This window comes from Hibiscus syriacus, unplaced genomic scaffold, assembly GCF_006381635.1.
Source record: "Hibiscus syriacus cultivar Baekdansim isolate YM2019G1 unplaced genomic scaffold, ASM638163v2 tig00110482_pilon, whole genome shotgun sequence".
Taxonomy (NCBI): Eukaryota; Viridiplantae; Streptophyta; class Magnoliopsida; order Malvales; family Malvaceae; genus Hibiscus; species Hibiscus syriacus.
In genome coordinates, this window is record NW_024062758.1 from 4,946,551 (window position 1) to 4,971,494 (window position 24,944).

General features: G+C 37.0%; 3 protein-coding genes and 2 long non-coding RNA genes across 5 annotated transcripts; 3 read left to right on the forward strand and 2 right to left on the reverse strand.

Annotated features, from left to right (window-relative positions):
- Window positions 1-47: 47 nt before the first annotated feature.
- On the reverse strand, window positions 48-6,518 carry LOC120128862. The gene is made up of 3 exons (XM_039146480.1): window positions 6,114-6,518; window positions 311-686; window positions 48-232 (listed from the first exon to the last, which is right to left on the reverse strand). The coding sequence occupies exons 1-3, from the start codon at window positions 6,516-6,518 to the stop codon at window positions 48-50; spliced, it is 966 nt and encodes a 321-aa protein (XP_039002411.1).
- On the reverse strand, window positions 5,697-10,283 carry LOC120128730 (style cell-cycle inhibitor 1-A-like). Its single transcript, XM_039146360.1, has 5 exons — window positions 10,162-10,283; window positions 9,874-9,993; window positions 8,776-8,831; window positions 7,447-7,688; window positions 5,697-5,707 (listed from the first exon to the last, which is right to left on the reverse strand). Exons 1-4 carry the CDS (start codon window positions 10,226-10,228, stop codon window positions 7,455-7,457), a joined length of 477 nt encoding a protein of 158 aa, XP_039002291.1. The 5' UTR covers window positions 10,229-10,283; the 3' UTR covers window positions 5,697-5,707; window positions 7,447-7,454.
- Window positions 10,284-16,866: 6,583 nt separating this feature from the next.
- Window positions 16,867-19,644, forward strand: LOC120128817. The gene is made up of 3 exons (XR_005516666.1): window positions 16,867-17,090; window positions 19,072-19,281; window positions 19,530-19,644. It is a non-coding gene; the product is annotated as an uncharacterized LOC120128817 (long non-coding RNA).
- Window positions 19,645-20,243: 599 nt separating this feature from the next.
- Window positions 20,244-20,834, forward strand: LOC120129011. Its single transcript, XR_005516685.1, has 3 exons — window positions 20,244-20,399; window positions 20,530-20,627; window positions 20,759-20,834. It is a non-coding gene; the product is annotated as an uncharacterized LOC120129011 (long non-coding RNA).
- Window positions 20,835-23,567: 2,733 nt separating this feature from the next.
- LOC120128863 (myb-related protein 305-like) lies at window positions 23,568-24,367 on the forward strand. Its single transcript, XM_039146481.1, has 2 exons — window positions 23,568-23,685; window positions 23,787-24,367. The coding sequence occupies exons 1-2, from the start codon at window positions 23,568-23,570 to the stop codon at window positions 24,365-24,367; spliced, it is 699 nt and encodes a 232-aa protein (XP_039002412.1).
- Window positions 24,368-24,944: the final 577 nt, after the last annotated feature.

Here is a 24,944-nt window from a genome sequence, read left to right on the forward strand (position 1 = left end):
GCTGTCCCTCCTGTGTCGGTAAGATATTAATTACTTTTATGTTCTCATCAGCTGTCTTCTTCTTTTTTTCCCGGGTTAGAAGCTATGTAAGCATTATTGAGTGTGTAACCTGCTTGAATTTCTCCATTATTTCCATCTATGACCGTTTGCTTTCTTTTCTGGTCCTTTTTATCCCTACCAGTTTTCTTAGCATCAGATGCAATAGTACCTTGAACTCCTTGCTCTTCTTCCCCTTGTAATTATGTTAATATTGCAAAACGAGAATTGCTTACTCCCTTCTGTGTGCTTGCCACTTTCGACTTATCAGAACCTTCAACCCTTGGTTTACGCTTTCGCTTCTTCACCACCATCCAGGGACCATATAACTCCTCTCCCTTCGCCTCCAAAGATGGACCTTTTCTAGTATCCACACTATGAATCTCCGCTTCTGCTTCCATAGAGGTTCCTTTCGATTTACCACGTACTTCACTTGAATGGCCATTCGTGCCACACGTAAAACAAATATTGTTCAAACCTTCGTATTCAAGCTGTTGTATGAAGTTATCTATTCCAATGCAAGATTTTAGAGGTTTGTTTAAATCCGCAATGATTACCAGAAGAGTAAATTTGCCGCACCCTCCTGCTTGAGTATTATAATCAATCTTCACAACTCTCCCTACTGCTTCAGCAATGCGTCGAAATAACGCCTTCCAATAGTATCGATTGTTAGATTTGTCTAGAAATTAAGTTGACAAGTTGGAAATTTCATCTTGGTTGGTGGCCAACTTATTGGAAATTTCATCTTAGTTGGTGGCCAAACTTTGAACATGTGAATTTCATATTTGGTGGCTAACTTGTACACATTGGAAAATTCTTTGGTAGGTGGCCAAACTTTGAACATATTGTTCTTGAAACTCAACTATAAATAGGACTAAGTATTTTCATTAGAAAACATTCCAAAAACAAGTTCTCTCTTCCTCTTGTATTCTTCATTCTCCCACTTTGGGAATTCCAAAGAATTCCATTTGTTGTAATATTGGCGATATAGTGAAGTTATCATCCGGTGTAGTGCCCGAGGAGTAGACGATATTCTCGTCGAACCTCGTAAATTTGGTGTGTTCTCTCCTTTATTGTTTTTTATTCGATTCTTTTCCATTGTGTTTCAATATTCAATAGTTTGACAGGTTTATCCGCTGTGCAACTTTTGGTGGTTTTAATCTTGACATTTTAGGTCAATTTTAAAACTACGTTCGTGTGGGAAATAACCCGTTTTCCCCAACAATTGGTATCAGAGCTTCTGTTGAGGTTATCCTGGTGGTTCCGTTGCTGAAAAGATACAGTTCGTGATATTGAATATTGTTCGTTAGAATTAAAATGCCAAAATACGGATCAGTTGAGACATCAAGCTCTTCATCTGGACCGGTGAGGAGGGTGATGTCAAATGCAAATTTCTCGGTGGAGTTGTTCGATGGATCCGATCATTTTGGCATGTGGCAAGGCGAGGTGTTAGACTCTTTATTCCAACAAGGTCTAGACATCGTCATTGAGGAAGAAAAGCCCGAATATATGGAGGAGAAAAAATGGGGAACAATCAATCGTTTGGCGTGCAGCACGATTCGATCTTGTCTTTCCAGGGAGCAGAAGTATGGCTATAAGAACGAGACTTCTGCAAGTAAGATGTGGAAAGCATTAAAGGAAAAATTCCTAAAGAAAAGCTCTCAGAATCGTCTCCACATGAAGAAAAGATTGTTCAGATTTGATTATCAACCAGTCACCAGTATGAATGAACACATCACTGCGTTCAATGAACTAGTGGCAGACTTATTGGGCATGGATGAAACCTTCAAAGATGAGGATTTGGCCTTGATGTTGTTGTCATCTCTTCCAGATGAATTTGAGCACCTTGAGACAACGTTACTTCATGGTAAGGATAATGTTACCCTTAAAGATGTAACTGTTGCTTTGTATAGTTATGAGCTCAGGAAGAAAACTAAGAAGGAAAGCAAGTACGAAGCAGCGGAGGCCATGGTGGTAAGAGGTCGCTCGAAAAGTCAAAAGCCAAAGTGGAGAGGGAGATCAAAGTCGAAGTCCAGACTGGAAAAAGATGAATGTGCCTTTTGTCATGAGAAAGGCCATTGAAAGAAAGATTGTCCGAAGTTGAAGAAGAAAGGAAAAGCTGCTCCAGATGCATGTGTTGCAGAGCATGATGCAAATGACTCTGACATATCATTGGTTGCTTCATCAACAACATTTCATTCAGATGAATGGATATTAGATTCGGGTTGCACCTATCATATGTCCCCTAATCGGGAGTGGTTCTCCGATTTAGTGGAACTAAATGCAGGAGTTGTTTATATAGGCAATGACAATGCCTGTAAAACTGTTGGGATAGGTTCAATTCGATTGAAGAATCAAGATGGATCAACCAGAGTTCTGACGGATGTCCGATACGTGCCCAGTTTGAAGAAAAATCTCATCTCGTTGGGAGCCTTAGAATCCAAAGGCTCAGTAGTCACTATGAGAGATGGAGTTTTAAAAGTCACATATGGCGCACTTGTGATGATGAAGGGCATCAGGAAAAATAATTTGTATTACTACCAAGGTAGTACAATTATTGGAGCAGTTGCAGCAGCTTCCGGAGGTGATGATTTAGACGCAACCCATTTGTGGCATATGCGGTTGGGACATGCTGGAGAGAAATCCTTGCAAATTCTGGCAAAGAAATGATTGTTGAAAGGTGCAAAGGCTTGCAAATTGAACTTTTACGAGCATTGTGTTCTGGGAAAGCAGAAGAAAGTGAAGTTTGGCACCACTATACATAATACAAAAGGTATTGTAGATTATATTCACTCAGATGTATGGGGTCCTTCAAAGACATCGTCTTTGGGAGGAAACCATTATTTTGTAACTTTTGTAGATGACTTTTCCAGAAGAGTTTGGGTGTATCCGATGAAGTCTAAAGATAAATTGCTTCAAATTTTCCTGAAATGGAAAAATATGATCGAGAACCAGACTGGTAGAAAGATCAAACGTCTTAGGACGGACAATGGAGGGGAATATAAAAGTGAGTCATTCTTTGACGTTTTCCATGAGTATGGTATTGTTCGACACTTCACTGTTAGACATACACCACAACAGAATGGGGTGGCAGAGCGTATGAATCGAACACTATTGAAGAAAGTTCGATGTATGTTGTCTAATGCTGGGTTAGGCAAGGCATTTTGGGCTGAGGCTGTGACATATGCTGGCCATCTCATTAATCGTCTGCCGTCATCAGCGATAGGAGGAAAAACACCATTGGAGGTATGGTCTGGAAAACCTGCTACTGATTATGATTCCTTACATGTATTTGGATCCACTGCTTATTATCATGTGAAGGAATCCAAGCTTGATCCGAGAGCAAAGAAGGCTCTCTTTATGGGAATCACCCATGGAGTGAAGGGATTCCGCCTTTGGTGTTTAGACACCAAGAAGATAATTTGTAGCAGAGATGTTACCTTTGATGAATCTGCCCTAGTAAAGAAGGTAACAAGTGAAGCTGTCCAGACAAGTAGTACTCCGCAGCAGGTGGAGCATACTCCAAAACAGGTAGAGTTTCAGCAGATGATGATCCCAGAAGTTGATGCAACTGATTCTTCAACTCCAATAGAAGAATCAGAAGATGAAGAGGTTCAAACCCAAGAACCATTTGAGACACCAGAACCACTTGCAGTTACAAGGCCAATGAGAGAAATTCGTAGACCTGCTCGATTTGTTGATATGGTGGCCTATGCTCTTCCAGTTGTTGATGATGATATCCCTATCACTTACCAAGAAGCAATACAAAGCTTGGAAAGTGATAAGTGGAAAAGTGTCATGGATGAAGAAATGCAATCTCTCCAAAAGAACAACACTTGGAAACTGGAACAATTACCGAAAGGTAAAAGAGCCATTGGATGTAAGTGGGTATTTGCAAAGAAAGATGGATCTCATAGCAAGAAAGATGTTCGCTACAAGGCACGGTTGGTAGCTAAAGGCTACGCTCAAAAGGAGGGAATCGACTACAATGAAGTATTTTCCCCTGTTGTGAAGCATTCCTCCATTAGAATATTGTTGGCCTTGGTAGCACAGTTGAATTTGGAGCTAGTTCAACTTGATGTAAAGACGGCTTTCTTCCACGGTGATTTAGAAGAGAAGATCTATATGACTCAGCCAGAAGGATACAAAGATAGTGGTTGTGAGAAATCGGTTTGTAAGCTAAACAAATCGCTATATGGATTGAAGCAATCTCCGAGGCAGTGGTACAAGCGATTTGATAGCTTTATGAGGAGGCAAAAGTATACTAGAAGCAAATATGATCATTGTGTGTATTTGCAAAAGCTCAAAGATGGATCTTTCATTTATCTTCTCTTGTACGTTGACGATATGTTGATCGCTTCGAAGAGTCAAAAGGAGATAGACAAATTAAAGGCTCAGTTGAATCAAGAGTTTGAGATGAAAGATCTAGGTGAGGCCAAGAAGATTCTTGGTATGGAGATAAGCAGAGATAGACAAAGAGGGAAACTTTGTTTAACATAGAAGCAGTATCTGAGAAAGGTATTACAATGTTTTGGCATGAATGAAAATACCAAACATGTAAGTATCCCATTGGCTTCTCATTTGAAACTTAGTTCTCAATTATCTCCTAAAACTAACGGAGAACGAGTGTATATGGCAAAAGTTCCATATGTTAATGCAGTTGGGAGCTTGATGTATGCAATGGTGTATATGCGTCCTGACATTTCACAAGCAGTTGGAGTTGTGAGCATGTATATGCATGATCCTGGAGAAGGACATTGGCAAGCTGTGAAATGGATTCTACGGTATCTCCAACAAACTGTGGATGTTGGTTTAGTTTTTGAACAGGATGAAGCACTTGGTCAGTGTATGGTTGGATATGTTGATTCCGATTATGCTGGTGATTTGGATAAGCGTCGATCAACTACTGGGTATTTGTTTACTCTTGCTAAAGCCCCAGTAAGTTGGAAGTCTACATTGCAATCTACGGTGGTCTTGTCTACTACAGAGGTAGAATACATGGCAGTTTCAGAGGCTGTAAAGGAAGCAATTTGGCTTAACGGGTTGATAGAAGACTTGGGAGTTGTTCAAAGTCACATTAGTCTCTATTGTGACAGTCAGAGTGCTATTCACTTAGCGAAAAATCAAGTCTACCATTCAAGGACTAAGCATATCGACGTGAGGTATCACTTTGTGCGGGAGATCTTTGAAGAAGGAAAGATTTTACTTCAGAAAATTGCGACATCAGAAAATCCTGCAGATATGATGACCAAGGTGGTAACAGTAATCAAGTTCAATCATTGTTTGAACTTGATTAACATCCTGAAAGTATGAACACCTTCGGGTGTGTGGCGCTTGTGAGCGCAATTAGAGGCACTACAAATTTGGGGAGTTGAAGAAGTTGAGTAGGCTTGGTAATTTCAAGTCAAGGTGGAGATTTGTTAGATTTGTCTAGAAATTAAGTTGACAAGTTGGAAATTTCATCTTGGTTGGTGGCCAACTTATTGGAAATTTCATCTTAGTTGGTGGCCAAACTTTGAACATGTGAATTTCATATTTGGTGGCTAACTTGTACACATTGGAAAATTCTTTGGTAGGTGGCCAAACTTTGAACATATTGTTCTTGAAACTCAACTATAAATAGGTCTAAGTATTTTCATTAGAAAACATCCCAAAAACAAGTTCTCTCTTCCTCTTGTATTCTTCATTCTCCCACTTTGGGAATTCCAAAGAATTCCATTTGTTGTAATATTGGCAATATAGTGAAGTTATCATCTGGTGTGGTGCCCGAGGAGTAGACGATATTCTCGTCGAACATCGTAAATTTGGTGTGTTCTCTCCTTTATTGTTTTTTATTCGATTCTTTTCCATTATATTTCAATATTCAATAGTTTGACAGATTTATCCGCTGTGCAACTTTTGGTGGTTTTAATCTTGACATTTTAGGTCAATTTTAAAACTACGTTCGTGTGGGAAATAACCCGTTTTACCCAACATCGAACCTGTGAAGGGTGCTTTTCCGAGGCCGAGAATGAGCGGCTCCAAGGCTGAACTGTTAAATAACTACCATAAATTGTCTAAGGACCTTCGGTTAATACCTTGACATAATTCTCCTCAACAGTAAATATTGCCAGATAATAGTTATTCTCCATATCCACTAGCTGTAGTTCCCCCTTCAGTTTCCATAGTGTGAGAACTCTAGTTAATAATGTTTTACACCCCATCGATCTATCCAGCAGACGGATGATGAGCACCTGCTTCATACATTGGTTAATTTGGTCATGCACACGCTCTGAAAAACTTATCTTGGTGATAGGACCTGAACTATCAATACTGCAATCCTCGTCACGCACAACAATAGAATCAGTTTCCTGTGCTATAATAAGTGACGGAGTTTCCTTGCTGATGCCCACTACCATGTTGGCATATGATGGTCTCTCCTCATTCGAACGCCAAAGAGATGAACTGGGGCTAGCAAGTATCTCACCCTCTCCTCCAACCATATCTCCTCCATCGGCCTCGATCGCTATGACTTCCTCTACAAGCAGAGTCTGATTAATCTCCTCTACATTCCGCTGTTTTTAGCGTTTCATGACTCTTCCAGCAGGGACCCCGGTCTCTCCAGTGCCGAAACACTGGAGATCTGATTGATCTCTTCCGGCGGACGATCGTTGTGGTCAACAGTATGCTCTATAGACGGACACACACTAGGGTTCACAGGCGAGAGCATATTAGGTGTTTTTAGAAACTACAATCCTATTAACTTTCAGAGATATTCGCGAGTACCAGCTTATTCTAACATTGAATATTTGTTGTAGATAACATTTTATTTTTATAATATTCTTAAACAAGGGAGCTTGACATTTAAGTAATTATATTTTTTAAAAATGTAATGTATGTTCCATTTTTTAATGTACAAAAGAGGCAATCATTTCAACGTCCATACAATGAAAACCTTTCTAGGCAAAATCTGCATCTGAAATAGGATTATAATGTTAGAAAAAAAGTTCACAAAATATATAGAATTCTGAAAATGAAAAAGGAGAAATGTGGGGTATCCATTGGCCATGGCTGCCACCTTCTCCCAAGCCCCCAGTAAGCAATCTGTTTACTGCTTCTCTAGTGAGTACATCTCTCACGTCGACTGATTACCCAGCAAAGCCAAGGGAGACAAGGTCTTGGAGCTTTAATATCATCATGTGGTTTCTTAACTGATTAAGAGGGGGAGCGCATCAATGTGATGTGTATATTGCACAATGCAGGATAAAATAGCTTCTTTTCCATACTACCATTTTCCATGGGATAACTGAGCAAAATATCAAATATATTTCTTTTGCTGCACGTCCATAAACTACAACATTTATCCGATACTACACTGCAAATCCGTACATATAAAAGGAGTGAGAAAAATAAACAAAAAGTAGGGATCACTTCCCTTCCTACTGTCTAATTTTCCAGTTATGTGCAGTCCGTGGCCCACTTGCAATGCCTTCATAGAATTCAGATTCAAGTTTCTGGTTATTCCAATCTTTAACAAAGTCGGCAAAAAATTCCCGAGCAGACTCAGACGAAAGATCAGAGAAAAACACACGTTTCTCTTCTTTCAGCCACGTAGCAAACTCATTGTTCTTTGAAAAATAGTCATCACTGGAGATCTCTTGGAACCCATGTTTCTGCAGGAATGGAGACAAGAACATCAGCAAATTACAAATTTCACGTAAACCCTGCGTGTGTTTAAAATGACATTTTAAACACAACCACCACCAACTGCACAGGCAGTCAAATGATATATAGGGCTTAGAGACTCGTGTGTGTCTGCCTAGTTGTCATTCTAAGATTTCAAAAGTTGAACTCAACACCGCTTGGTTTCATATTTAATAGCCAAACCGCATGAATCCAATATATAAGAAAAGTGGAAAGGTTGAATGAAAATTTTAACCCCAAGTTGATAACTTATTTCTTTTGTCATTGTTGTACATGTATAAAATATTTTTGTACATTCTTAAAGGGGTATTGTAACATGATTACATCATTCTTGTACAACAAGTTAAACTATATGCACACTTAGGACCAATGAAATAAAGATGACAAGTATGATAAATGAAACATGTGAAACCCAAAAGTTCACTGATGAGAAGGCAAATTTGCACTTTAAAGTTCGGCAACTAATGTCATTTTGCCAACATATTTCAACAAAGCAAAATAAAACAGGCTACAATGTAGAGTTATCTCAGTCAATAAGATATGTTTCTCGATTTACCCGGGGAAGGTATGAACTAGCAGCACAACACAATAACACATATGACAAAACAGAACTAACAAGACATCCAGTGAGTGAGCTGATTTCAAAGTATCCACCATTTCAAACCTACCAGAATTCCTTATAAGTTCACAGAATCTGTGCTTTCAATATCCCTCAAAAACGGAAGGCAATTATCCAAAAAAAAAAAAAAAAGCGGAAGGCAAATACTCCAAAATCATAAATGTTCATCAGAATTCTCAATGCTTTAATAGAGACTATGGACCTTGTTTTGAAAAAAATGAACACAAGAATCTCCCCTCACCCCCCCCCCCCCCCAAAAAAAAAGCTATGAACTATTACACCAATACTTCCAAGCTATAAAGACTGCATTCCACGTCCAATTTCACATCATGTGCCTCAAGAAGTAACCTAATTCTTAGAAACATCAGTTAAAGGAAACTATGACTTACAATTAGATATGCAGGTTGATTTCTACAAAGCAGAATAAGAAGACTCACCGAGTGGCGGTCACCTTTGTGATGTTTACTTTTGTGTTTTTCCTTTGACTTCTTCTCTGAGTCAAACAAAGTAAATCAACGTGTTATAACTATTTTGCAAAAAGCAGGAGACACAGAATGTGGAAATTGTAGTTTTCTAGAATTATACCAAAAGCATATCCCAAACAAGTGGTATTAAGAAATCCAACAAAAAGACCTTAAACCTTCAGATATAATAAAGAGATGTTGGATATTCAATACAATTCTCAAATAATAAATTTATCAGAATTTTATAACTTATATATATAACTATAAAAGAGTACAAGTAAAAACTAATTTTCAAATTCAAGCACTGGAATTATATTACTATGGTTGTTTCTTGTTGTTAACTTACACTTCAATTCATGAATCTAACAAAAAGTCAAAAATTTTGGTTAGCGTACTTTTCTTTTAAGTAGCACTATATCTATCCATACTCTCTCAACTCTGAGTACTTCACTAATCATATATTATCCAACTCTCAGCAGGCACAAGCATAGACTCCAAAAAGCATGTAAAAAAAATAATGCAGATGAACAGATCTATCAAGCCATCTTAAGAGTAAATATAGTTAATATATCAAGTTATCAACAGTTTCACAACCGAAGTTTTAAGAAACTATTTCGGTGACTAACTAGTGAGTATTTGCACGTGTATTGCTATCTCAATAGAAGTAGAATTTTAGAAACACCGGGGGATATCTACCACTCTCATTACAAAGAATCTCCACAAATCCTACAACCATAAAAGCAGAAAACTGAACCATCCGACACATAAAGTAAAATAATAGCTACTAGAAGCTCATTAAAACAGACATATAAACACCTCAATTCACAATGGAATACATATTGTTCCTTCAATTTTCCCCTCCTAAGTATCGCTTTTCTGTTCCACAAATTTCAAAATCTTAAGTTCACAAATGCTCATCAGTTGATAAAACAGACAGCAATATAGAGCTATCTAAGTTAATAAAATCTTAAGTATCCCTTTGCCGTTCTCGAAATTTCAACAAAGACTCGATAACTTCAAACAAAATAAAAAGGAGAAATAACAATGAACTTATAAGCTTAAAATTAAAACCTTTATCGGAAGAGTGCTTGTGAGATTTCTTGTCTTTCCTTTTCTCTTTCTTATCATCCTTCTTCCTGCTTTTCCTCTGCTCGTCCTCGCCTCTCCTTTGCCTTTTTTCCCTTCCTTCATCTGCAGTTTTACAGTAAACCACACATAAAAGACCAAAACTTTCGTTAAGCTAAATTAATTTCAAATCAATCTTGCTTGAAACGCTAAGCAATTTAAATTAGGGTTCTAGCTTTTTCCCCGAAAATTAAATAAAAAATTAGTCACCGGCAATGGAAAATTAAAACTAACCTTCAGACCCAGAAGAATAAGAATTTGATCGTTTCTTACTTCTCTTTTCCTTCCTATCGCTCCCCATTTCTCTTCAGAGCTCTCTTTTTCCTTTTGGCCATATTTTTATGTTATATACCGTACGTGTCAATAGACATTATTTAACGACTAACACACACCCTTGTACTATAATGTTATTTTTCAAGATAAATTATTGAAATTGAACTCCCGATATATCACCGTTCATCGTTTTTTTTTATCAGGTACCGTTCAGATTATATTTCTCGATCTAATACCCTTTGCAGAAAGGCGCGTCCTCTGCAGCGCGCTCCCTACAGCGCACTTAATGTTGATTTGGCGTCACGTGGGATAAGGCGCGCCCCTTGAGACGATCTTATGTTGTAATGGGATACACATGTGTATAGCGTAGCCCCTGGGGTGCGCCTTAGGCCACGTAGAGTATAGCGCAGGGCAAGGGCCGCGCCTTATCTGTGAATCTGCCACGTGTCAGTAAGGCACGCCCCTTGCGGCACGCCTTAGGTATAATTACCCACCTACCCCGACGTTTCACACCCTCATCCCTCCCTATAAATACCCCATCTTCAATCACTTTCATCACATCAAATTCTCTCAACTTCTTTCAAATACTCTTATAAGTATATTTTATTATATTTTTAATATTTTGTATTTAATTTATTTAAGTATTTAAGTTATTTAATATTTTACTTAATTAATTTTTTTACAGATATAAAATGGAAGACGGTCTACTTCGTTTGGATGGAAATCATATATCTCAACACTTTGCTGATACGGTAACATTTTAACGTTTTAATTTAATTAAAATTATTAGTAATAATTTGTTGATTTATTTAATGCATGATTATTAGATTAAGAATTAATTTTTGTAATTATTTAATTTTAGGAGAATGGTTGTGTATTAGATCCTTTTATTAGGAACCTTAAGTTAGTGATACCTAGTCGTGTCTTACCGTATTTAGTACAGGTTGGATTCGGTTACATAGGTAGATATCAATGTCACTGTAAGATAGAACTAGACATTGTTTCTGCCTTAGTAGAGCGGTGGAGGCTGGAGACCCACACATTCTATCTTCCGTGCGGAGAGTGCACGATTACACTTCAGGATGTTTTTATGCACCTGGGGCTTCCGGTGGATGGAGATAGAATCAACCATCATTTCAACATCATCATTGTTCGATAGTTCGAACGATGTATAAGTTAATGACAACAATGATGTTGGAAATCTGTACTGCAATGATGACATTCTTCTACTACTTCCAACATGAATCTTCCTCGAAATCTTCGTTAGCAGCTCCTCAAGAGTTATGTTTCTCTTCAATGATATTTTAACACGCTCATTTCATACGAAAACAACGCCGGTTTCATCTTCTCAAATTTCACCATCATAATAAACAATAGTTGAAAGTCGCGTCATTCTTTGAGTTTAAAAGTGCGACAATATGATATCTGCAAAAAAAAAAAAACAACTGAAACAAAGCTGATTAAATAAATAATATATGAACGAAAATATAACACAATAAATTTTTTACACATAAACGTAAATAATTTAAATAATATAATTTTATATTATTACATGTACCGCAAAACTATTTCGACGTATGCTCCCGTTTTCTAATTTTACAAACACAGAAATTAATTGACAACAATTAGTATAATATTTTTTCAAATAATCATAATAAACAATAAGTATAATAAAAAAAATTATCACAAAATTACCTAATAATGAAAAATCGCACAAACTTCTGAATCAAATATGAAAAGATTGTCGGATTGTTTTATTAATTTTTTTATAATCGAGAGGAGATGTGAGGAGTTACCGGGGGAAAGGGTATTTACAGTCGGGAAAAGCTACAAGACGTGGTACATGCACCGCGCCTTAAATAATTATATCATATAAAGCTAAGGCGCGACCCCTGGTCCACGCCTAACATAATTGTGTTAAAGGTAAGGCGCGGTCCCTGTCCCGCGCTATACCCTACGTGGCCGAAGGCGCGCATCAGGGGCCGCGCTATACACACGTGTATCCCATGTCAGCATAAGGCGCGCCTCAAGATGCACGTCTTACCCCACGTAGTGTCAAATCAGCATTAAGCGCGTTGCAGGGGGCGCGTCTTTCTGCAAAGGGTGTTAGATCGGGAAATATAGTCTGAACGGTGCCTGATCGGGAAATATAATCTGAACGATGTCTGATCGGAAAAAAAAATGATGGACGGTGATATATCGGGAAAATTGCCCCCAATGTTATTTATTTATAAATATTTTTATTATGTTACTTCTTAATTTTTAAAGTTTGACAAGGATTATACTAATAAAGAATATTAGTAGATAATATATATGAATTCAATATTAATATAAAATATAATATTATAAATATAAATAATTTAAATAATTTGAGTCATGAATGACAATAACTAATAAATTTATATATAGATATTAGGAAAACTTTACATTAAATATAATTATAACACGAATCAAATTCCAAAATCTTAAAACAAAAATAACAGTTTAGTTAAATAAGGGTTAAATAAGGGGAAGTCATCACAAATGCTATAAATTCATGAAATCCCATATTCTCTAGAAATTCAGATAAAAACCAAAAACCTTTAGAATTTCAGTATCTCTCTATAGTATATACATTGCTCTGCCTCTATCAAACTATCGAGGCGAAACCCTTTTCTCCGGTAACAACCCGGAAAAACGAAAAAAATAATAATTTATATTTATGTAATTTGGTGAAATTTAGAGATTAAATTAAAAATTTTCAAAATTTATAGGCTATTTCAGAAATTGAAAGAAATTCAAATATCAAGCCCTAAATTTCTCCACTGAGTGTCGACAGTCTTTTGTTTTAAATGCGTGCAATTGTTCTGATTTTAAAATCAGAACATTTGCTTAAACTTTCCTCTTCCCGCACCCCTACTTTCAAATCAGATCACGATGTCGTTCGACCACCGATCATCGATCTAAAATCATCATCGTGTTCGTCGTTGACAGGTGAACAAAACCCCGTAAACCAATCGTAGCAAAACGCTATCAAACACCAAGAATTTCGATTTAAAGTTTTGACTTTTTTAACATAATCGTCGTGAAAATCGTCAATTCATCGCCGATCATTACTCCATTTTCGACACCTCCTACACCATCGTGTTACTTGCATCGTTCCGAGTCCACCGGTGTCCATCGCGTCTTCGGCGGCGCGTGAGGGAGGTGAAGTAGTCAAAGTTTCCGACATGTTGAAATCGAGCTCTCCACCGTTCAAAATTTTGAACCGAACTTGGTAAGTGTCTCAAAATCGCTTAAAATAATTTTTGGATTTTTTTGGGAATTTTTAGGACACCAGAGGAGGGCTCACACGTCTCCACGCGCCATCTCTGCGCGTGGGGGAGGTTCGAAATCAGTTGGGCAATTGACCGGTCTGACCCGGTGTGACCCGTTGACCCGGTTTGGCCCGTTAACCCGACCCGTTGACCGTTGACTGACCATTGACCATTGACCGACCGTTGACTGGCCATTGACTTTGACCAAAAAGTCAAATTTTTCAAAAAGTCATATTTTATGATTTTTGACGTCTTTAGTCCAAATCTGAAGTTCGTTTTTTCAAATTCGAACCCGAAAGCCTCGAAATCGTCAGTCAAACCCGTTGACTTTGACCAAAAAGTCAATTTTTGAAAATACATATTTTATGTTTTTCAACGTCCTGATTCGGATTCCGCAATTCGCTTTGCCAAATTCGAAGCCGAAAGCCTATAAAGTGACAGTCAAACCCGAAAAATGCATATGCACTTAAGAGTTTTAGCTTTTGAATGATTAAAGTAAGACTTGGGACTGATAAATTATAATTTTTTGAAGGTACAAGAGACTCTCATGATCGCTCGACAGCTCGACCCAGCTCTTCTAAATATGTTAGACCGCGTGTGTCAGTATTTACTCGAATGAGTCGTAAATCTTACTGTTTCACAAATTAATTATGTTACCCACTAGTAATGTAGTGTTATTATGAATTAGGTTCGAAAACTGTAGCAGAGTGTGGCGAGGCCAGTACTCAATAGATCTACAGTTTGACCCTATTATCGAGGTGTGTTCCCTATGTACTACTTAATTGTTTTATCTATTTTGAAATATAGTACATTGAAATCTATGGTTTACTGTTTTATTGATGCACCGAATTACTGGTGATGGTTTATGGACTATGAATGATATATGATTATTGGTTTTCACTTATATATGATAACGATGATTACGGATTTATGGAAATTATGCTTACTGTATAAATTGTATTTTTGAGATATTGATTTTGGGTTGGACTGATGTACGGAGGTACAGCTCTGATCAAGCTGGTATCCCTTACGGACCTAATACGACTCTTGGGTAGGCTCTCGGGCTCCAAGATGCTCCATTAGGTTGGCTCCCTTTGCTGTGTGCTTAGGGTAAGCCCTACGGACCTAAGGATACAGACCCCAAAGCCTATCCTTAGGTTGGCTTCCTTTTTGCTGTGCGCTTAAGGTAAGTCCTACGGACGCAGTTCTGGAGAACTGCGGATGGTGTACAGGAGAAGGGTTTAAACTACGAGTTTCAAAAGTTAAACTTCATTATGATTTTAAGATGATTTACTGAACTATTACTCGTTTATTGTACCTACTATGATTTGATCGTACTGTTGGGACACACTGAGCTCTAGTTCACTTTGCAAAATATTTTTTTCCCTTTCAGGTACTGTTGGTTAGACATCCCGGATCAAACACTTGGAGGATCAACACATCTTTTGAAGTACATCTGATTATAATGATTTTATCTTTCAAGTTGACTTTATTTTGATAGCATGAGTCTTTATTTCGAAGTATTTGTTTCAGACGACTATGGCTTTTGCTACTGATATTTGGATTATTGTAAACCAAATTTTACGACATGTTTTAAATTAAATTTTTAACTTTTTAGTTTTATATTCATGAGTTGGGTTTTTATTGTTAAATTATTATACTTTATAAATGTCATTTGTAACAAGTTTTTAATTATCGAATAATGTTTTTGAAAAATATGTTTAAGAATCATAAATGTATTATGCTAGACTTAGTCAAAACGCATAGACTGAGTCTGGGGTTACATCTCCTCCTTGTAAAACGATGAACGAGGAGTCCGAAGAAAACAAGTCAAAAGCCATTGATGACGACAATAACGGAGAGGTTTGGAATTGGAGGGCGATGATGAATCCTCTATTTCTGAAGCTATTTTTTCTCTCGGTATCTTGTAGGACGACCCCCACATCCTCCGGCAGTCCCTCTGGTCGGCCTCATTGGGAGCTGCAGCAAACCGTACCAGAAAAAGGTGACGAGAACCGATGTGGACGTGAACGAAGCAAGGCTTTGTTTGAGCAACCACGTCCAGGAATTCATGCTACACTTGTTGAAAGAAGATGAGAACGTGGAACAAGGAATCCCGGTCATCACTTACGATCCGGAAGGAAACCAGTAGGGCATGAGGTTCAGGCTATGGGCTCAAAAGATGTACGTGCTTACTTCGGGATGGAATCTGTTTTGCCAACAACATGGACTGGAAGAGACCGATGTTGCCTTCGTTTGGATGTTTCGCCATAGGGTAACTATGAAACTTTGCTTTGTAATTTATTACTAGCTAGAGAAGGGCCATGCATGCATGCAGCGGATTGTTTGTTTGCTGGTGATGATAGACGAGTAGCTCTCTCTGCTCAAATCACTTTGTAATTTGATTATATTTCGCTCGACTGAGCCTGTTTTTCGTCAGTCAAAATAAAATTACATGAACCTTTGTTAAGCCTTTTTATGACAGCTCCACTAGATATATTTTGGTATTTCTTTTGCAGTTACATTACAAAATCATCTTCGAAGCAATCCTCTTCCAAGAAAAAGAATATTCCAAAAGCTAAAACATTCCAAGAAACCATGGAGAAAGACTGCGATGCAAACAAGTCCAAAGCCGTCGAGGCGAAGAACCAAGTTTTTATTGCAGGCCAAGACAAGCAAGGAGAAGAACCAATGGGGAAGAAGACCACGCCACTAGGTTCGTGTAATGTCCTAATTACTACTATTGAGGAATTTTTTGGATAAATAATGAAGCAGATGCGGAGTTACCAAGACCCCTATAATCTTTTTTAAAACTAGTATGAAATCATAATTCAGTGGTATACAACAAAACCAGAACTGAATCAAATTGGCTTCGTAATTCGTCTCTGCTGATTCTATTGCCAATGCTACTGCTGCTGTTAAGACAATGGTTGTTTGGTTCACTACAACAAAATGGGTTGTTAGCGGCATTTTTTGAATAAACGCCGGTAAATACTTGTACTTTAGTGGCGTTTTTATATAAACGCAGCTAAATACTAAACTTTAGTGGCGTTTTTGTACAAACGCCGCTAAAACTCGTACGTTAGTGGCGTTTTAAGCACAAACGCCGCTAAATAATGTACTTTAGTGGCGTTTCTGCTTAAAACACCGCCAAAGACTAATATTTTAGTGGCGTTTTAACCACAAACGCCGCCAAATACTTATACTTTAGTGGCGTATTTATATAAACGCCACTAAATAAATAAAGCCAACAGAGTCTTATTAGTCTTCAATTCTTATTTGAAGGGTTCTTATTCATAGCTAATTAAATATAAAAATTATAAATAGTAACATATCTGAATTCATTGGATTCTCATCCATAGGAACTCACTCAGGAAAGGATTCTTTACTCTAAACCCTAAATATCGCTAGAAAATTTTAGGCAAAAAAAGATTGGGGAATAAGATGTTGAATTTCGAAGAACAGTGTAACATATTGAACTTGTTGAAATCGTCATCTGAGAAAAAATCAATCGAAGAAACAGTCAATGAATTCTTCAGCAATTCCAAGCTCCGTCATTTCAATGTCTGCTATTCTCTTTCTTTTTTATTGCAGGTCAGGCTTCTCCTCCTAGTTTTTTATTTTTTTCCCCTAATGTTTTCATTTCTCTCACTCTCTCGTACACTTTAGGGTTTTCAGATTTGAATTTCACTTTCCTCATACGCTTTATTATGACTTTTAGGGTTCATTTATGAATTTTGTTATAGCTGTTGTTTAGTTGTTTTTTAATATATTTTAAGTTTTATTTGTCATTTAAAATGGAAAAGCTGTCGAGCTATTGTAAATTTTGTATGCATAGTCGTATTGGTTTTGGGTTGGAATTCAGTAATATAGTATATAGAAGTACTCTTCGCTGAAGGTGATTTGTGGTTTGAACCAACGTTTGGTGAGAACATAGGAGGTCTGAGACTCGTGCTCGAAACTTAGAACCAGCAATTAATTACCTTCACAAGTTGGTAATCGAATAGGGTTACACATTTCCACTGGAACTTAGACACAGGAAACAAAGAATTGAGGGAAATACATCAAATGTATGAAAGAATTAAAATGAAAGAAAATTTAAGTTAACAGAATTTAGAATTTTTTTTCTATAAAGCAATGTTGATTTGGGTCGGCAATGATTACAGACAAATATCATTACGACCTTCACTCCAACTCTACTGGTTTATATCATCTAAATAACATGAATTTCTGGGCTCATTGTTTACATGTCCTACATTTATGCAACAGTTGATTTCCGATTTATCCCACGGCAGTCCTTTTCTTTTTTGTTTTCTGAAGTACATCTTACCCAAATCATACGAGGATTCTATTGTTCTTTTGAATGTCTGTTGGATGTTAGTACCTGAAATATCAGACTCTGGGTGGTTTCCATCAACTATGCTTGGAATGCTTTCAACGGGATAACTGGTGACTGGTCGACGACTGTCCTGTTGCCCTTCTTTTACTTCGGCACTCGTGTCGATAGATTTAGCAGAAGAAGTGGGTTGAATGTTTTTATTATCAGGGGGACATGGAGGCAAAGGCAGAAATGGGTGGAAAGGCATGCCAGGGGCTAACCTCCAAGTTTCTAAACTTTCATCTTGTGGTGATCCAAACTGCTACAGAAAAGGGAGTGGTATTCCATATGAAACCGGCAAACGGGAAATGAATCTCTTCTGCTGATGAACAACAACCACATCGGGAAACTTCGATGGACAAACTTTTGGTTGAGGAAACCTGTAGCAGTTGGAGCGGCAAAACTTTCGAGATAATGTTCTGGAAAAAATTAATTCACGAGATAAAGCACTCCCAAGATTAATTGCTTAAATAAGGTGAAATCCACAGTGTTGGCCGTAGGTCGTCATGCCTTCCGAGCGACCTACTAGGTCGCCATGTCTTCCCGGCGAGCTACAAGAGATTGCATGTGCCATGCACGTCCCAACACGCTGGGCATCTGAGGCCATCCGAACGAGTTATGCGAGGGCATCCGAGGGTAACCGAGCGAGCTATGCGAGGGAATCCGAGCGAGGGTAGGTCGCCCGGAGTGCATGGCGACCTACAAGGTCGCCCGGAGGGCTTGGCGACCTATGTGTTGGGACGTGCATGTGCCATGCAACACGTTCATTCTCTCTGTTTGAGCAAGGGTAGGTCGCCCGGAGTGCATGGCGACCTACAAGGTCGCCAGGAGTGCATGGCGACCTACAAGGTCGCCCGAAGTGCATGGCGACCTACGGCCAACACTGTGGATTTCACCCTATTTGAGCAATTAATCTTGGGAGTACATTAGCTCGTGAATTAATTTATTTCAGAATATTATCTCGAAAGTTTTGCCCAGTTGGAGCAGCAGGTGAAACCAAAGATGTATTTAGAGGAAAGGAGAACCCTAGTGGAGCATCCTGCTGAAAACTTTGATTCGCATTATCAATATTAGTAGCTTCACCTTTGCAAAAATTTACTTTGTTATCCCCACTTTTCATCTTCTCTGTATGATCTGATATTGCTTGAAATGCACAAATGATATCTGATTTCTATCTTGTATTTCTCTGATTTTCAGGTGATACACTTGGTTCTTTTGTATATGTTCCATGTGAAGTGATTAAGCAACACATGCAGGTTCAAGGCTTAGGAAACTCTTGGAATTCGGCTATCATGAATGACCAATTGCGAATGAAATCTGGTGAACAAATGTATGGTTATTACACTGGAATGTTCCAAGTTGGATGTTCAATATGGAAAGAGCAAGGACTAAAGGGATTATATGTTGGTATATGTATTTCTTTCAATTAATGAATATTAATAGAGTTAGTTGTTTTCCTTTTATTTATGATTTTACTCCTTTTTAGGAATTTTCATCTCTTCGATGAAGTTTTATCTGAGTTGTTTTGCATTAAACGTGGATGCTTGTTGGTTTAGCAAAAGAAATAATGTTGATGACAAGTGTTTTTGCGATGTCTGGTTGCTATTTTTGCTATATCAGCATACTGATACCATGTGATTTCATGTCCGTGACAGAGTCAAGGTCGTCGATTCTTGGTGAGCCGTTATTACAAAAGGTTAAAGAGAGCTGCACTCGTCGCACAATGTGCTTGGAGAGCAAAACTTGCGCGTAGAGAATTACGCAAACTAAAAATGGTGATTTCTCAATTTTTTTTCATTTTATTAAATTAGTTTAAGCTCATGATGTCTTGCATACACATGTTCTCAATTTCCTTCAACAAGTTCTTAATAGATGGTGGTTTTGACTAATGTACTCTACTGCCATGTGATATTAAATCCATGGTTTAGTCCTTGTTCAGTCAATTGAATTGGTAATCGATAGGAAAATAACCATTCAAAGTTAATCCTAATTCTCCACGTCCAATCAATAGGAAAATTTCAATAACTGATGGTTCAATCACCATAGTAGCAGGAATAGGATGTAGATTATAGATCCCTAAATAATTAGTTAGTTAGTTAGTTAATCCACCTTTTGGTTCCAAAAAAATGTTCTCTCTTCTTATCTGTTGGTTCAGTTAACTCTTTTCTTCACTAAAACTGCTAACTTCCATTCTGGATGATCAAGAGATTCCAGTACAGTTTTCCAGTGTATTCACCTGTTTGATGTGATGATCTCATAGGCTTATCCATGAGGTGAAAGTATGTGCATAATTGTTACAATTGATTATCCATGATTGTCGGCAGGCTGCCCAGAAACCGAATCCCTGCTACAGGCCAACTGGAAAGCAAGTTGAAGAACTTACTTGGCAGTTGCAGAAGTTGCAACGTGAGAAGGAAAATTGGGGCACAAACAAAACTTTTGGACAAGTTCCTGTCACTCAAGGGGTCACGGTAGTTGACAACGAAACGATGAATAAACTTACAGCTGAAAATGAACAGCTTAAGGTATTGTTAAATATTTGTTACTTCCGAATAAAGGACCTTACTTGGACTACAGGCTTGTTAAATGTCATTTAAAGTTAGTGATTTTTCATTTATGTCTTGAAATAATTTTTTTACCAAACTTCCATTTCAGGCTCAGGTAGCTACACTAGAACAGATTTGCGAAGTGCGGCTAAAGCAGGCTACAGAGGCTGAGATGAGGATAATTGACTTAAAAACTGCGATGCAAAGGTTTTATCCTGATTTTGTGTTGTACTAATAGATGTTTGATGTTTAAGTTAGTAAGAATGTTAAGTCAATTGGATTGTTCATTCTTCACTTGAACTGCTTATCTTCCATGCAGTCTATATCTTTTAACTGAGAAGACAAGATTTCAGACATGGAAACCGAGGATAAGGTTTTGAGACAGCAAGCTTTGCTGAGTGCACCTAGTAGAAAATGTCATCTCAATTGTCATTTACAACCTGCATTAAGCTATGTTTAAACTCGATGTTCATATCTTTCTTGAGTTGGTTTGTTGATTGTGATTATTTTTCACTGCTTATTTTTCTTTGTTGGTCCTTTATTTCACTGTGCAAATGCTGTAAGTGAAGATTGAATAGACTGGATAATTAACTCTACTTCAGTGAATTCTGGTCCTCAATTAGGTTCGGTAGAGAAGATAGTAAAATGAGGATCCAACTGAAGTGCCACAAGTATGAATCCAGACGATATGGAACTCATTTTTACATTCCTACTTTTGTTTTCAAGATTTTGTGGTGGATGGAATTTCCGGGGATTAATTTTTGATGTATGTATCACCTAGACTAAATTATAGAGAACAATGTCAATTACATTACATTTAATTTTAATGTTTATAAATTTTAATCTATTTTGTTGTTAAGTATTTTTCTGCATAACTTGTTTTGTTAATTAGATAAAGCTACATGCTATTAAATTTAGGTGATGTAGAGCAGAAATAAAATATGCAAAATCAATTAATCTTAGCTAAATAAAGGTAATTAGCGGCGTTTGTTCCAAAAACGCCGCTATAAATATGACCTTTTGCGGCGTTTGCTCCAAAAAAATGCCACTATAGATCTCACATTTTACGGCGTTTGTTCAAAAAATGCCGCTAAAGATCTCGACATTTTGCGGCGTTTGTTACAAAAAACGCCGCTAAATGTGACACATTTTGCGGCGTTTGTTTCAAAAACGCCGCTATAGATATTGACCTATTGCGGCGTTTTTTGTTCTCAAACGCCACTAACTTTAGCGACACTGGTATTGCCGGCGCTTTTTGCGGCGTTTTTCCTATCGCCGCAATTGCTTTTAGCGGCGCTTAAAAACGCCGCTATAGAACTAAAAAAACGCCGCTAAATCTCTGTTTTGCTGTAGTGACGTTTTTGTATTTTGATTGAGAATGAGAATTTTTTTATTGGCTTTTAGTTTTTTATTCAGTTAAACTACTCTTTTAGTACTTAAACTATTATTTTTATTCTATTTTAGTAATTAAATTTTATTGTTTTTCAAAACTATATATATTTACGGCGCACACATTCTAAAATCATAGTTGCTCAAATTTAGAATTTCTAACAAAGTTAACCTTCTCTTTTATCATTGACGTATCACTAAACTAATTTGATGAGTTACGTATATTTTTTTTATTAATTTCTTCAGGGTTCATTTAATGGATAAAGTACATAAAAGATTTTTTTTATATTTATTTTTCATGTAAATTACTTAGCTTCATTAGAATGTCCAAGCAATATATGCATATTTATTATGTTGGAATGAATAATATAAAATTTGATTTAAGTGTTAAAAAAAGTCCATGGCAGAAGTTAAAGTAATCATGTATGTATCAAAAGCAAATTACTTGGTCCCTCCTTTAAGGAAAATAGTAATTGATTATTTTGATTTGTTAACAAGGTAATGTCTTATTTTACATATATAACAAGAAGCAAGGAAAATTAATCTAGGGAACAAAATTCAACGAGAGTTGTTAAAATATGTGGAGACTTTGAGAAAGAAAGATCACACGCACCTGCAACGCCAAATCATAGTAGGCAAAATTAGAGAAATATTGCACGCAAAAAAAATTAAGAGAAATATGGACCATGATTTTTTTAAGGATCTAAAATGATCGTTATAGTTAATGGCAGATTAAGAGGGAAAAAAGCATATATATGCTAATTAATAATATAAGTATTTTATAATTAATTGGATACAATAAAATTTTAAGGTAGACACCATAAAATTTTAGAGTGGACCTACATATATTAATAAAAAATTAAGTTTTATAAAAGAAAATTCGAATTTCATAAAATTTCAGGATGGACATTAACGTACACCCGTCATTGGTTGTAGTGAATTGAGAACTTGTCACGTGAATATAATGAATTTTATAAAATTTAATTTATTTTTGAAATTCGTCTCATGGACATGACGAGTTTCGAATTTCATAAAATATATGTTTTATTAGAACTCATCAGGTCCACACGACAAATTCCAATAAAAAATATATTTTATAAAACTTGTCATGTTCACGTGACGAATTTCTAATCCACAATAATAAATCTCACAAATCCTTAAATAATTTTTCATCAATCATATATCTTCAAATAATTTTGACGAAAAAATTATTCTACCAAATTTGCCAGGCATATTATTAAGCTTGGTTACAATTTGGAAATTATATGACCTACCCGTCCGATTTTCCCATTCCCAGGATCCTAGAAACTAGTAAGTATACCATATAGATCGAGTCAACCTTAAATCTAATTAGTTCCAAGAATAAAAGAAATTAATATTTGATTTTATCTATCGTAGCCCCCAAATTTAGACAAAACATGATTGATATTCACACGTCAGAAAATCATATATTTTTTTGTTTCGTTTCCTAACGGTTGCATGGAATGTACACTTGTCCCATGACATTTCCGCATACAAAACTATATATATAGACTTACCAACCCGCATATTATTTAAGGGATAAAAAAGGACTTGAGGATCCATTTTTTCCAAGTAAACTCCGTTAAAGGTGATTCAAACATAAGTCACATTCTAGGAAATTAATCGGATGATTACAACCCTCGGATCACTATCCTCAATCGATATAAATATACAAGGAACTAAGAGTTCAAGTTCCATAACTGGTTGAAAAACTCAAGTGCTGGAGCAGTTTCAGAGATGGTGAGACACCCTTACCTAAAGAAAGGAACGTGGACTGCTGGTGAAGACCAGAAGCTGACTGCTTATATCATGAGATATGGCATTTGGAACTGGAATCAAATGCCCAAATTTGCTGGTATGATTATTTTATGAACAAGATGTAATGAAAAAACTTGTATTTCGTCAAGATTATCTTAGTAGAGTGATGATAACACGCAGCTTATTTTGATTTTTTAGGGTTGCAAAGATCAGGGAAGAGCTGCAGACTTCGTTGGATGAATTACTTGAGACCCAATATAAGGCGAGGAAACTTCACCAGGGAAGAAGAAGAAACCATAATCCAGCTGCAAAAAAAGCTGGGGAATCGATGGTCAGCTATAGCAGCAAGGCTTCCTCAAAGAACAGACAACGATATCAAAAACTACTGGAACACTTGCTTGAAGAGAAGATCAGTAATATCAGCGAACAACAGCTCAGCATCGGCAACCACAGAAACCAGTTCCAATATTGAGGAGAATTCGTGTGACGCCGAGTCCTCGAACTTGCTGCTGAGTATTCATGCAATGGACGAGTCCCCAGAACCATTCGATTACGGCGCTACTTTCTCTCTATCAGGTTGCCACCGAACTGTGGAAGTTGACTACACTTATAGCATGATCAGTGAACATGTTGTTTCATCTGAAAACTATTGGGGAATACAGAGTTTTGTGGAGCAGCCACTGATGACAGAGGATTTCGATTGTGAAGCATGGTGGCACAGTCACCATCAACACTACTGTGATTCTCTGGACGATTTCTGGTTCAATCCATTAGTTTAGTAATAGTACCGCATAAACTAGAGTTTCTTATTTTATTGGGCCTACTACTTCACACGTCACTAGAGTTTGTATCGGTTTTATCGCTAAACTTAAAATACTTTTATGTTAATATTAAACTTTGATTTTTGTTTTAATATAAACATTAAGTTGTTAAATCGTTAAAAGTGTGATGATATGATCATTCTTTTCCTGTGAACATTAGTTTGAGTATAATTTTTTTCACTTGACTTTAAAATGTTTCATTTTTAGGTATTGCACTTTAGTTTGTATATTATTTTGATCCCTACATACAATCGTTAACTCGTGCGGTCACTATTCCGTCCATCATTGGACATCATTCGTGACAAGATCAATATCGAAAAGTTCACATTTTAATCCCCTTTCTTTTCCTTAGATTTGTTTTTTCACAAACACTACAACAAAACAGGTTTTTAGCGGCGTTTTTTTAATCCTATAGCGACGTTTTTAAGCGCCGCTAAAAACACTACCGGCGCTAGTATGAGCGCCGCTAAAACAAGCGCCACAAAATATTGCGGCGTTTGTGAACCTAAAACGCCGCAAAAGGTCTAGTTATAAA